The 14247-nt window shown below is 39.1% G+C and overlaps 1 protein-coding gene across 11 annotated transcripts in view; it reads left to right on the top strand.

Moving 5' to 3' along the window:
- The window catches only part of myo18ab (myosin XVIIIA b), a 124286-nt gene that overhangs the window by 42021 nt on the left and 68018 nt on the right, over positions 1–14247 (top strand). For all 11 annotated transcript variants that reach the window (XM_076892125.1, XM_076892122.1, XM_076892121.1 and 8 more), the window contains 11 exons: positions 514–620; positions 2480–2656; positions 2890–3100; positions 3856–3998; positions 4076–4176; positions 5458–5521; positions 5635–5779; positions 12476–12646; positions 12826–12916; positions 13187–13379; positions 14085–14171. In XM_076892125.1, the coding sequence (XP_076748240.1) occupies positions 514–620; positions 2480–2656; positions 2890–3100; positions 3856–3998; positions 4076–4176; positions 5458–5521; positions 5635–5779; positions 12476–12646; positions 12826–12916; positions 13187–13379; positions 14085–14171 (1490 nt within the window). The remainder of the gene's footprint in view (positions 1–513; positions 621–2479; positions 2657–2889; positions 3101–3855; positions 3999–4075; positions 4177–5457; positions 5522–5634; positions 5780–12475; positions 12647–12825; positions 12917–13186; positions 13380–14084; positions 14172–14247) is intronic.

Here is a 14247-nt window from a genome sequence, read left to right as displayed (position 1 = left end):
AGTTCGACACCCCTGCTGTAGATGTTTTGGGGCTGTCAGCCTGCTTTTGCAACATTATGTTGAAGTCATAGAAAGTGCCTGTGGAGTAGTTGTGATGATGTGGTTTTGTTGGCTTCACTGAGCAATGATTTTCAGTTTGCACTGAGAAAAGTGTGTTGTTCTTATCCCCATCTGTTTGCAGCAGCTCAGCATATGCATTCTACAGCTTAACACTTAACACTGCACATATTTGCATATTTGAAATTAAAATTTTAGAACCTCCTAGCTGTGAAGTGTTTTTCATTGGGATTAAATGTGTTAATTAGCTATAAAAATAATTTTATTGGATGATAAAGTCTTTAAAATGGAAATAAAAAAATCCACACTGCTGGTCTTTAGAGTTTTAGATGGCAAAGTCATGCATTTTTCCTTTTGTTATTCTCTTTAATTATCCACTTAAACTATAGAGATCAGTAGAGTTGAGCACTTCAGTCAGGCAAAAACTAAAGTGTTTACTGTCTTATCTCTGGCCAGCCACCGTGATAAAGACAGAAACTGGCTCTCTGCCAGAGGGCAAGGTAAGAATCAAAATGGAGCATGACGGGACTGTACTGGATGTGGATGAAGACGACATTGAAAAGGTGAGTAGGTGACTTCCGACCCTGTTCATCTAAATTCAATTCAATTCAATTTAATTCAATCCAGCTTTATTTATATAGTGCCAAATCACAACATTTGCCTCAAGGTGCTTTATATGTTAAGGTAAAGACGCTACAATAATACAGAGAAAACCCCAACAATCAGATGGGCCTCTATGATCAAGCGCTTTTGCAACAGTGGGAAGGAAAAACTCCCTTTTATAGGGTGGAACCAGGCTCAGGGAGGGGCGACCATCTCCTGCGACCGGTTGGGGTGAGGGGAGGACGATGAACTAGGTTTTCAGTATCTCTCTGAGACAGGTTGTTCCTAATTTTAGAGATATTGTACAAATGGAAGAAATCAGTCCTCCATGTTTTGTTCTGTTTTCATGTGCATTGAAGGACACATCCTGGTCAAAAATGCCTACCCCAGGGAGGCAAGTATAATGTAAAGAGAAATGGTCCTAGCACAGAATTCTGTGGAACTTCATAATTAACCTTAATGTATGAAGAGGACTGATGTTCTAGCTTTATAGAGGGCTTTTTTCTTTCAAAAAGAACAACAAACTATGTTTTTTAAATTAGTAGGACACCTTTTCCTTTTAGACTTTTACCAGGGAGTCAATTACTTCTGATTTGAGGCTTTCTTTGTCAGAGGAGCTACAATCTCAAGAATCGTACGCAGTGAAGATGTAAAACTATTAGGAAGATAATTGACCTCTGTGGGAGTAGAGTTCAGGGGGCTACTTTGCCTTGGCTTATGGCACTAAAGAAGATAACAGTGCAGGATTTGTATTGTAGTTAAACTTAATTATAGCACTTTCAGATATACATTTACTGCAATGCATATAAAGGTCTAAGTTTGTCACTTTCACTTCTGGGATATTATAAACAATAATACCCATAAATTAAAGTAGATTATTAGATTAGATTGTTATGATCGCATCGAAGGATCCACAGTACAAAACTTTCATATCAAATCACACTGTATCACAGAACAACAATGTGCATATTAATTATGTAAGCCTGTGGTAAACTGATGGCTAAAACATTTTTTTTGTTGCTGACACATTAAATTCGGACATTCAAGCACGTTTGTTGTTGTGACTTAGCGCTGTATAAATGAAATTGAACTGAATTTAATAAACGATTCATATTCCAAGTAAAACATTGTTATATAAATTATTATTTATATAGCATAAAGTTTTTTTTAAGTCCAATAAAGCAAAAAAAGCTAGCTTGAAGCTAGCTATCATTAGCAGCCCATGCACATGATGAAGGAGGTCCACTCAGTGTGTACGAGAGACTCAGAGGCAGAGAATCAGTTTGTCACAGACGGCCACAGAGGATACTACCAGCTCACGGGAATGCTGGAATAGGTGTAGGTAAGGTCAGATGGGACTGTTGGGAAGTTTGGCAGACGCACACTACTGGCTGTCTAAAGTTACTTTCTTGCTCACAGCACTTATAGTACTTCTAAAATCTATACAAATAATTTCAGTGGAGCACAGTAGCTTTGTTATTACCGTAATTCTGAGAGCAAGGATCTAAACATCAGTGCCCTGAAGAAAAAAAGACAGTTATTTATTTATTTATGCATTATTTTTATAAGTATACTTTGAGAAAGGAAGGAAATCGAACATCTGCCAGTTCATACTGATTGTTTAGACATTTCATGAGCAACTTACGGCAGGTGCTTGAGACCAGATGTAACTGACTAAATAGTTTATTAGAATACGAAACTATCACATTTGGTAAATTTGATTTTAAAATGACTGTGTAATAAAATAGGATGGGAAGTGATTAATCAATGAATGAGTACAGCTCTTCTGTCATTTTATGATTGCTCTCTCTATGTGTAGGCCAACCCTCCATCATACGACAGATCAGAAGACCTAGCTTCACTACTCTATTTGAATGAATCCAGTGTAATGCACTGCCTGAGGCAACGCTATGGAGGGAACCTCATCCATACCTATGCTGGACCCAACATGGTGGTCATCAACCCTCTCAGCATGCCCTCCATGTACTCGGAGAAGGTAAGCTCAAGACTAATGAGCAAGGCCAGCCAAATTAATGGATTGCATTTATATATAGTGCATTAATGCCGGTTGTTTGTGAAAGAAAGTGTAGCTGTTTAGTTTAGTGTAGCAGTGTAATGATCACTTCGAGGGTTTGGAGGTGCTTTATGCTACAGCTAACTCTTCATTAGTCTCTCTTTATTTTTGTGCTTGTACATGTTTTAATCTCATATTCTGTTCCTGCTCACAAGGTGATGAACATGTTTAAAGGCTGCCGGCGTGAGGATTCAGCTCCTCACATTTACTCTGTGGCCCAGTCGGCCTACCGCAACCTGCTCACCACCCGACAGGATCAGTCCATTGTGCTGCTGGGCAGGTCTGGTAGCGGCAAAACCACCAACTGTCAGCATCTTGTCCAGTACCTGGTCTGCATTGCTGGCAGCACAGGAAAAATCTTCTCTGGTGAGTTTGTCCACAAAAGACAGGGGTAGGTGGACTACAAACCTCAAATATCTTATATTGGAATTTTACATGGTTTCTCAGGATTCTCAACCTAGTTAGAAAGAATTAAATAATAATTCATAATAATTAATAAACAAAATCATCATCTGATAAGTTCTCTTTTTTCAGTTAAACTTAAAAAAGAGAACTTATCACATGATGATTTTGTTTTTTAAGAATAAATGCTCAGGTTTGAATTTGAGCACAGGATAGCTTACACTGTCCAAGCCAGAACATCACAGCTGTACTGGTTTCAGTCTTTTGTTTTGCACAATCCTTATTCTCTACAACTTTTGAAATTAAGTATTACAGATGATAAAATCAGATAATTTTTAAGTGCTTTTTCTTCAATTACTAAATAGAAATAATTAACTAAACACAAGTAGGCTCAAATCCTGTTACTGACAGTGTGAGCCAGAGGTTTTTACACCAACAAGGATATGTAAGACAGACAGGCTGCGGTTTGAGTCAGGGCCTGGTTTGAGGACATATATAACATGTATAACAGTTATACACTGAAATGTCAGTATTGTCAGTGTCAGTGTAGCCAGTCCACACAATTTTCATCAGGTCTTTGTTTATAAAAGTATAATAAGATTTGGACAATGAGAATTATTAACAGGTAGAACAGAATTATGGGTTCTTTGTGAAACATTGATTGCTAGTTTGCAATGAATCATCAAATGATGGGACATCTTATCGTTTTGGTGACACAGCTGAGAAGTGGCAGGCAGTCTACACCATACTGGAGGCCTTTGGGAACAGCTCTACCACCATAAACACAAATGCCAGCCACTTCTCTCATGTTGTTTCCTTGGACTTCGACCAAGCTGGGCAGGTGGCCTCTGCCTCCATCCAGGTAACAAACACAAGTGCGCGCACACAGCTGATTAGCTTGTACTGTACCCTTTTTACAAAACTCTCTTTACTTCTTAGACAATGTTGTTGGAGAAACTGAGGGTGAGCAGACGACCTGAGGGGGAATCCACCTTCAACGTCTTTTACTACATGATGGCTGGAGCCGACAGCAGTCTCAGGTGACTCGTTGAGCCCTTTTTTGTACTGTTTAGTAACGTAGAGATTTTCTTTTGTTTTTTAAAAATAAAAAAATGATTTGATTTGGAAGAATTGTAGCGTTACAATAGGTTTTTCACAGTGTTTGTCATATTATTTCTTGATGTTTGCTTTCTTGACAAGTTTTTGTCACCTATTCTCTGTTTGCTATGGATAGGCATGTCTGGAAATTTCTGGACAGTGGCATAATATTCACTGTTTCACTGCTGTATGGCAGTGCAGTTGCATTGAAATGAAATTGTCAACAATCAGTATCACTGATTTTTTCAGTCATTGTATCATGGGAGCATATGTTACTTTAAAACCTGTATATACCTTACAGCATGAATGTACAGGCTCTTAATTCTATAGGCCACCCATTCCCAAAGTCAACAATCCTGTGGCCCACTTAAAACCCAGAAAATCCCTTGTGGTCCACCCACAATAACCAAAATACAAGAGGATGTGATGTATTTCCTTGAAATTTTTAGTCAAAACACAAACAATGCATGCTGTTGATTAAACTTTCTAATGCTTTGCAGCGTGTTAGGGCCTCCCACTGGGACCAAAACCTAGATACAGTGTCTGAAGAAACAAAACATATTAGCAATTTAACATTTTATGGTAATCAGGTGCCAATCAGGCAGCAGCATTGGTAGAGAAGATTTGGCAGGTTTTTCATGGGGGTAACCCATATACTCGATGCACAAATGCATTTTTCTTACAAATGTGGCAATGCTTACGGGGAAATAAACAGACTTTCCAGTGGTGTAATATTTATAGCTTTTTTTCTTTGTTACAACAAAGAAAAGAATCGACCAAACACTGATTTCGTTACTTTTTTAGGTAGCAAGTGTACATTCTGTGCTCGAAGTCTAAAAATGGGCAAGCTTAAGGATTTGAGTAAATTGTTGTCACTAGACAACTGCAGTTCTTGTGAGGTGTTCCTGGTTGACAGTCGTCAGTATCTATCAAATGTAGTTCTTGGAAGGAACTGTAGTGAACATTGATCCTGTGATTTGCGTCATTGCGTTCTGTTTTTAATTACATTTAACAAATCTTCTCAACTTTTTTAGAATTGGGGTTTTACACTAAATATCTTTGCTAAGTCAGCAATTAAATTAGAAAGCTGTCTTAAAAGAAAATCATTGTCACATAATATGGATATTCTTCTGATATAACAAAAATACAACTACTCACATCAAGCTTACACATTTGTCTGGCACTGAGGAGCTTATGTTTCTAGTGTCTTTCCTCTCCTCCAGGACGGAGCTGCACTTTAACCACCTGGCTGAGAACAGTGCTTTTGGGATCCTGCCACAGACTAAGGTAATCACAGTAGATGGTAGATGTTAATAAAATGTGTGGATGAAAGCAACTGTTTATTGCAAAATTCCAGACTCCCTGCAGGGTTCAGTAAAGTTTGATTTGATCTGCTTCAGCCTGAAGACAAGCAGCGATCCTTGCAGCAGTTCACCAAGCTGCAGGCAGCCATGAAGGTGCTGGGCATCTCCAGTGAAGAGCAGAAAGCCCTCTGGCTTATCCTCGGTGCCATTTACCACTTGGGGGCAGCGGGCGCGACTAAAGGTAGGAACTCCCTTCCTCGTTGATTTTAAGTACATCAGATCTTGACTAGGGAGATGGTGTGATTATAGGGGAATAGGAGAAGATGTAATAAAAGGATAGCGTACAAATAGAAATCTACAGTGTATCACCAACTGCCACACCCGTCAAAAAAACAACCATACAGCAACTAGAACCCAAAAAATAAAAAAATGCACAGATATATTCTTCTTGTAGGGGTTGTGTGTGAGTGTGAGAGAGAGTGTCCAGTGTGAGTGTAAGTGTTTAAGTGTCTTTGTCACAAAATGAACTTGAAAATGAGGGTAGGGGAAAATGGGCTCCAGGTGCCCAAGAACTGGCCGGCAGAGACCCCCCCAACACGGAAGACGTGTAAGCCATTTCAGACCACCAAGGGAGTGGGTCAACGACCATGTCAGAACAGCGAACCACACGCCCTGGAACCAACAAGTATGCCCAGGGAGGGGCAGCAGCATCCAGCAAGGAGCACTAGGGAGGGTGAACCTCTTTCCTCCAAGACCATATCTCACAGGGGCCAAGCCCCAGCAAGCCCCAGACCCAGCCATGCACACACACACACAAACACATGGACCAGATTGTCATGGTCAAAGATCTGACCACCCTCATAACGTCTGGGTACTGACCAGTAAAATAAGGTTGTGAATACAAGCAGCTAAAAGGAATTTCCTCTGTAGGGAGGCTCGGCTGTATCTTAGACTTAAAGTTAGGAGCTTAGACATCTGGAGAAAGATTGTAGTAGAGCCACTGGCAGTGTTGGGGAGTAATCGAATACATGTACCGCCGTTACGTATTTAAAATACAAAATATGAGTAACTGTATTCTGTTACAATTACCGTTTAAAAAGGTGGTATTCAGAATACAGTTACTTTGTTGAAATAAAGGGGTTACACGGCGGCCTTTTCCTGTTCCATATGTTAGGCTGTCCCCTCTCTATTTTTGGTAATTCCACGCCGGTGGAAACCCAAACAAAACACGCATTAAGAGGCTCAAATGCCTGGGTCTCAAGCCCATGTCACCTCTACTTGCGTCCCGCAAAATGACGTGACGAAATATTTAAATAAATTATTGTTCAAAAAATTATTTAATATGAAGGCAATACAGGCATAGCCCTAAAGAATGTAGCCTCATGGGCAGTGTAGCCCAGCTGTAAGTACACTGTGTTTGTGTTTTCCTCTGAAACAATAAGTTCCATTGGAGCAGCCTTTCAACGCCTCTCTCTGTCTCTCGCTAGCAAACTTGACCCAGGGAACAAAGTAAAGTTTTCAGCTATGAGCCCGACACGAACCCGACGTATTAGCCAGAGGTCGCTTTACTACGGTTCGGAGCTGTGGACCTGTTTTATATATGCACAGAATAGTTTTCTATACGAGATCACTGCAAAAAGTGCAGCCTTACCTAATGTCCACCTACTGTTACTCATTTTATATTAAGATTTAAAAATGTAGCTGGTATTGGTATGATGAGTAACCTTCAGTAATAGTAATAAATCACACAGCTATAGTACATTCATGTAGTTGTAAAAAGCTTGATAATATATTAAATAATCCAAAGTATTCAGAATACGTTACTCTCATTGAGTAATGTAACGGAATACGTTACAAAATACATTTTGGGGCATGTAATCTGTAGTGGAATACACTTTAAAAGTAACCTTCCCAACACTGGCTATGTCCATGGTGCTGATGTAAGCTATAGGTGACGGTTTCTCTTTGTGTATAATATACACAATATATATGACAACATATATATACACTGTATATATATGTTGTCATATATATGATAACCATGTTCAGTGGAATCATAACAAAACACCCACATTTCTGTTTTGTAACGCAAAACAATTATAAATCTGAACAGAGACGGCGTCTGAGGTTGTGTTGATGCCCAAATTCTTTCATATTTATTCCTCTAAAGTAAGACAACTGTAGCCCTTTATAAGATTTATTTAATTAAACCCTTTATTAATGTTCTGGCTTGTGCGGCTCCCGTTACAAGCATGAAAGACACGTGCATATGAGAGGTGTCATCATCTCCTGTGAGACAAATTTAACAAAGATCTGTGACAAAACTCAGCGAGAAAACAATAAACTGGAAGTGTAAAAACACCTTTTTACTGTTCTTTGAGGTAAATCCCAACATTTATGATTTTCTGCAGCCTGTCCTGGTAGCTGCCATTCATAAGGATTATTTCTGCAGAAAAAGAATGACATGATGCATTAAATGCCCTCTTTTATGTGAGCAGAAGCAGATGCAGAAGAAGTTAACCACCGATGTGATAGCCATCTCTGTCATGGCCAGCTCTGACTGAGGTTTTAGGTTTTGTCGAAACCCTTAATGAAAACAAAAGCCAGTCTGTGCTGATCTTCCTATATACGCAAAAACTTTATTCTCAGTCAGAATAAAGAATAAAATTTACAGTAAGAGTAAACAGTCGACTTTTCAAAAGAAGTTAATGGTCTGTAGAAACGTCTGTGTTTGTTTGTGTGTCAATAAAAAAAGTGTGTAAATACATAAAGTGTTAAATACCGTTTTCACTGCTCCATTTTCACGGGAGAGAGTTCGGTAAGGGGATCCCACACTAAATCAGCAGTGAAAGTGTGAAAGTGTGCATATGCGTTCCACAAGCAGCTTGAGCTTTGTTCTGTCTTAGATAATCCACAAAGAATTTCATTCTATTTCACATTTTAGTCTGGATTATTAAAATGCAATGTCTTGTATAATCATTTTCAAAAGAAACTGATATGCGCAAAATCCATCGTTTTACGCGCGACTCCTTACATCGCCATGATTAGTTACATGGTCACAACAAAATTACGGCCTGTTTTGCACAACAAACAAACAAACAACAACAAAAAACTGAAGTGTCATCGTGTCCGTACTGCTGAATAAAATGCATATTTTCCTTTACATTTGTTTTACTTCTCATAGTTGGGTTTCATTTGGAATTTCCTTTGGAACTCCAAGCGCTTTAGAAAGACTGGAAAGTGGGAAGTTTGCATGGATCACATCACGGTCTTCCTCGCCTCTCAGTCAAAGGTCCTGATGAACTCTAGCTATGCCCACTGGTCTGTGCCGAAAGTCACTAGTTGAGGCAGTTTGGGCATCTTCTTAGTAAGCCTATTGGCCACCAACCTTTGAAGGTTTGTTGGGCACACCGAACTGGTAGGAGACAGCAGGGTAGACCCAGAACTTGTGTAAAGTGAACTGGAAAGTTTTGCTTGGGAGAAATTTGGTTGAAATATCCCGCTTACCCTGCTGCCACTAGAGTGAGCACTGATCCACTCCAAATAAAGTAAGACCTGAAACTTGCAATGTCATCCTGCTTAATAGGGAAAAGGTATATGGAAAAAAGAGGCCATGGATGACAATATGTTAACAACAAACTGGCAAAAAGTCTAAAATGAATTTGTACCAAATGGGCAGTCTAAAATCTATATGCCATATTTGACTTGTCCCTTTAACATGATCCTCCTACGTATGTAATTTTAGTTGTTTTAGATTGTAAGGACGACTTGAAATGAAGATGTGCATATCCTGCATTTGGTTTTATACTTATATGCAAGTTTCCCAACAACTGATTTATTGATTTTCCCAGCTTCTCTGCACTGCACTGACCTGATTACTTAATGCCAGCATGTCTCTGTTCAAATTACAATCAACTGTAAGGCATCAAATGTGAATTCTTCTTGCAGAAGTGGGAGAAAAATTGTTTTTAAGTCAAATTTACTTTCTACCACCAGCCACTAGGTGTCATGTTTGACATATGAATGTACTGCTCTGTCAGAGGCACGCTGACTACAGAGGCAAAAGGGAATGCAGATTTTTTCCATTAGATGCCGTTTAATGTGGCTTTTTCCAAAATGTTTCAGCAGTCCACAGTTAATTCCCCTAGAACTTTTAGAAGTCCAGGTATGTTGATCAAATCCTACATTGTGTTCTGTTTTTATGTATGACATCCAAACAGTTTTTGAAGTTGAGTTTTAGTTTAATCACTAGTCATATATTTGAGGTTTTACTGTATATAAGTAGAAGGTCCCTTAACTTTAAAATTGTGCCGTCTGAAAAAGAAAGCATACCTGCACAGAAAATAAGATGGAGCGCAACAGAATACATTTATTTTATATTTGGATGTGACTACTTTACAATCACTACCAATTTAAGTGCCAACTTTAATTTATTTGCAAAATTGTGTCTCCATAACTGGAAGTGATTACCCTTGCACGTATTTATTGATTTTTCTCCTCATTGCAGCAATCTCAATGTGGTGGCTGTGTGAAGTGTTTCCTTCTGTTTTTTGGGTCGTATGGGTTCAATGTCAGGTGGCGATGGATGCTCCAACATAAAACTGGGGACAGTAAAAGTCATCTTTTTACATGTTTTTGCTGAAATGCACACTTACTTCAAAGTGACATCAGTCATAGTATAGAAAGTCTTTTGTGACTTGAATAATTTTTAACGTCAATAGTCTGCACTGACAGTGACTTTACTTGAAGGACATTCTTTATGCTTGGACCGTTTTCTTTTAGTCCTGAGTATCATTTCCTCTCCACTGGTGTGAAACAGGGGTTTGGGGTGCTATCAGTCACATTTCTCAGCCAGCTGTTCCAAAGCATAATGATGTGTTGTCAGTGTTGTTGAATGCTAATGTTCATGTTTTCCTGTGTCTGTGATGATGTGATGAATCCTTAAACTATTATCTCTAACACCCCCCCCCCCCCCCCCTCTCTTTTTACTTGCATGTTTGCATGCTGCGCCATATCAAACACAGATGGAGATGAAGGTAATGGGAAAAAAACAACACACGATTTGTTGACCCTTTTTTTTAACCTAAAAAACCTTATGTCAGAGCCTCTCCTGTTTGTTTTCTGTCTGTATGCCTTTATCATTCTCTTCAGCCATTAGCATTTTTATTGTTTCTGCTCCTCCTCTTTCTCTCTTGTGTTTTTTGTGTTTTCTTCATTACGGCTCTCCCATCTCCTTGCATCGCCTTTTCCTTTTCTCTAAGATGAAAATCAGAACTTCACTGTTTCTTTAAACCGCCCTCTCTCATACCTCCCCTGTCACCTCATTCGACTTCTGTCACACTACTACAATTCTGAAACAAACAAAGTAAAACTTGTACATTTTCAAATCTCTTGTTTGTGTTTTAGCTCTCTACCACAGACCTTGTATTTCCCAGATTAACCTGGACCCTGTTGGGTTCTCTGGTTCTGTGTCGCTTTGATTGGCTGTATGTCGCTGGTGTTGTCATGATTCTTTGGTTTATTCTAACACACTGGCTTTGATTGAGGTTCCGACCAAGTGGAGATGCTCTCCTCTTGCAGATAATTGTGCAAAAACAGATTGAGAGTTAGGATTAAACATGATTAGCTGTCATCTCCATCACATATCTAAGAACACACCAGCCTCACACAGCTTTTCCGTTTCTCACAGTAGAGATTTCCATATTTATGTTTGGAGTCGTGGGGACAGAACACAAACATGATGTGCTAAAACCCACACAGCAGAGGACTCTTGGTGTTTAAGGTGGGATCATAACTGGATCCTACTTAAATATTTTAAAGATTTTTAAAACATTGATTTCATTTATTGACATTAAAATATTTAAGTGTCTCTAATTTTTACTGTCAGTGTATGTGCTGCAAAGTGTCAACATGAAACTATTCTGTACTGACTTTAAGTATTTTAGTAAAAATAATTTACATCACGTCAACTGCAAGATATTCACCAGTTGACTTTTAGAGCCACCAGTGTTCAGCATTAATTCAGCATTACACATTGCACAAAGAAATGCTGCCTTTCTCTCTTTGTCTATGCCGTTGACAGCATATAATACAGTATAGTTGTGGTATTATAATAATACATTCTTCAGGAGTCTGCTGTCGTGTTTTGGATGGGGTAAAGTGATATTATACAGTAAATCAGTACTAGACTGTACTGTACACCTCATGACATCTTTCATTAAGAGAATAGATACTTTTTAGTCCTTCTAGTGAGTCCATCACAAAAGTTGCCTTTGTTGATGGCAGTAGTTGGGGTCTGGAAAATTTCTCATTCACTCTGCCACTTTCAGGAGATGAATTATCATTATGCAGTTAAATCTTGATATAAGAGATATCCCACTCAAGTATAAGAATCAAGTCAACATTCATTTCCTTTTAGGGAACTCCTCTAAATCATAGATGCTGATATGACTGCGTTACTGCGTTAGAGAAGCGCTAAATGTTCCATTACTGCAGAATCTCAAGCTCAGTTGTCGTTTCATTTCAACTGACCGTTTTTGCACTTTTCAGCATTGTTTTTTCACATCTGGGACAACTCCTGTCAAAGGCAGAGAACATCTCTTTTGGTTAAATAGAGGTGCCAAGCGAAGTGTTTACCAGGTAGAAGGCCAGGACCATCGTTGAAATTGAATTTGTATTTTAACAGTTACAGTCTGAGGTCTTGTCAGCTGTACTGAACCTCAGCAGAGCTGATAGTTGTACTGGATTTGGATACTGGAGTGTCACAGAAATGAAATCTTGCCTAAATTTGCAACAGACGGTAGAAATAGTAGTTTTGATCTACAGTAATTGTATACTTACACTTGCTCTTCATTTTTACTGTACATGTTATCTTCGTTGCCTTTCTTCTTCTAGCTCTTTGTTTTAGAATTTGAACTCATTCATGCTTTACTTGTAGTGGGACGTCGGCAGTTTGCTCGTCATGAATGGGCTCAGAAAGCAGCCTACCTGTTGGGCTGCACCTTGGAGGAGCTATCTTCATCTATTTTTAAGCATCAGGCCAAAGGACTGCAGCATTCTACCTCATTCAGAGGACCACCAGATGAGGCTAGCCATGGTGATGGCTTAGGTAAAAATACTGCAAACGTTGGAATTTCCATTTATGTTGAATTATTGCTAAAAGGGTTCCCATTGTTGATATGATCATTTTTTCTTAGATGCAGACCACATTTTGCTTGTTTTCAGCTGCTGTTTAAAAACTGAGTCTCATGAAAAAAACATAAAACGTGCATCTCATCTGTCTCTCAGGCCCTAAAGTCACAGCTCTGGAGTGTTTGGAGGCCATGGCATCAGGACTTTACTCTGAGCTTTTCACACTTGTCATCTCCCTTATTAACAGGTTAGCTGTCAGCATTTACCTCAAATTCTAGTACTACAATATTCATATTCAATTTGGACTTATATAAAATAGCTAGATCATTCATGAATTCATCTTGCCAGATAAGCGCTGCACTTTAGATTTTTTTTGTAAAATATTTCAAACATTCACCTTCAAATATTGTAAGAATGAATTGGTATATAAATATAATTTTGACACTGGGAAGCTGCAGACTGCTTGATTAGTCAAAGCTTCTTCACTAAAGCCTGCTGATGCATCTGTGTCCCTCAGGGCCCTGAAGTCTAGTCAGCACTCTCTGTGTTCTCTGCTGATCGTTGACACTCCGGGTTTCCAGAACCCTCGGCTGGCTCATCAGCAGAGGGGAGCCACTTTTGAAGAGCTCTGTCACAACTACACCCAGGAGAGGCTACAGACTCTGTTTCATGAACGGACCTTTGTCAAGGAATTGGAGAGATACAAGGAGGTGCAGCTGGAACAACAGAGCTTAACACTTGGGAGGGACAGAACATATACATATTTCATGCACTGATTTTAAGGACGACTTAATAATTACATGTAGTCAAACACAGATGTATATTTTTTCTGGCGTCTGCCTGTACCGATAATTCTCAACTAATTCAAATTTTTAGGATTTTAGATGCACTGGAGATCAGTTCATTGGTGCTCCACAGCAGTAAAGAATTTGACCTCAGTACTCCAGATAATCCACAGGATACTCGGGGTTTAGAAAATTTCTACTTCTACTGTAGTTCCAATGCAAGTGGTTCACATCAAGATCTGTGGTTTCTACGAGTAATTGAGCTTCAAAACTTGAATAAATACACAAAAACTCAAATGTTGAGAAATTGGTGGTGTCAGTAAAAGCATTTCTATGTGTAGTTTACAGCCTCGCCCTGTGTTTGTGTGGGTTTCCTCCAGGTAAGCTTGCACAGACCAAAGACCCTACAATAATGCAGAGAAAACCCCCAACAATCAAATGTCCAGTTTAAGAAATTTCCAAAACTTTTTATGTACTCAACCCAATCTATAGCTTTAGTAACTGCTGATTTCAAGATTGAGATGAACAGCTGCACTTGATTTTCCTTTTTTTATTTTTTATGAGCTCATCTTCTGCTGGTACATGTCTTGTAGGTTACTAACCTGAGTTTCTGTCCCCTCCTGCATCTAGGAAAACATAGAACTTGCTTTAGATGACATAGAGTCCAACACCTCACTGTCTGTAGCAGTTATTGATCAAGCCTCAACCCAAGCTCTGGTAAGCAACCCTCACTACACTCTGCTTTGCTTTCACCTGGAATCAGTTGTGAGAAATATGCTGTGTTAACAGCACA

Source organism: Maylandia zebra, linkage group LG14, assembly GCF_041146795.1.
Source record: "Maylandia zebra isolate NMK-2024a linkage group LG14, Mzebra_GT3a, whole genome shotgun sequence".
Classification (NCBI taxonomy): Eukaryota; Metazoa; Chordata; class Actinopteri; order Cichliformes; family Cichlidae; genus Maylandia; species Maylandia zebra.
Note: the sequence above shows the minus strand (reverse complement) of the source record. Positions and strands in the feature narration are given on the sequence as shown.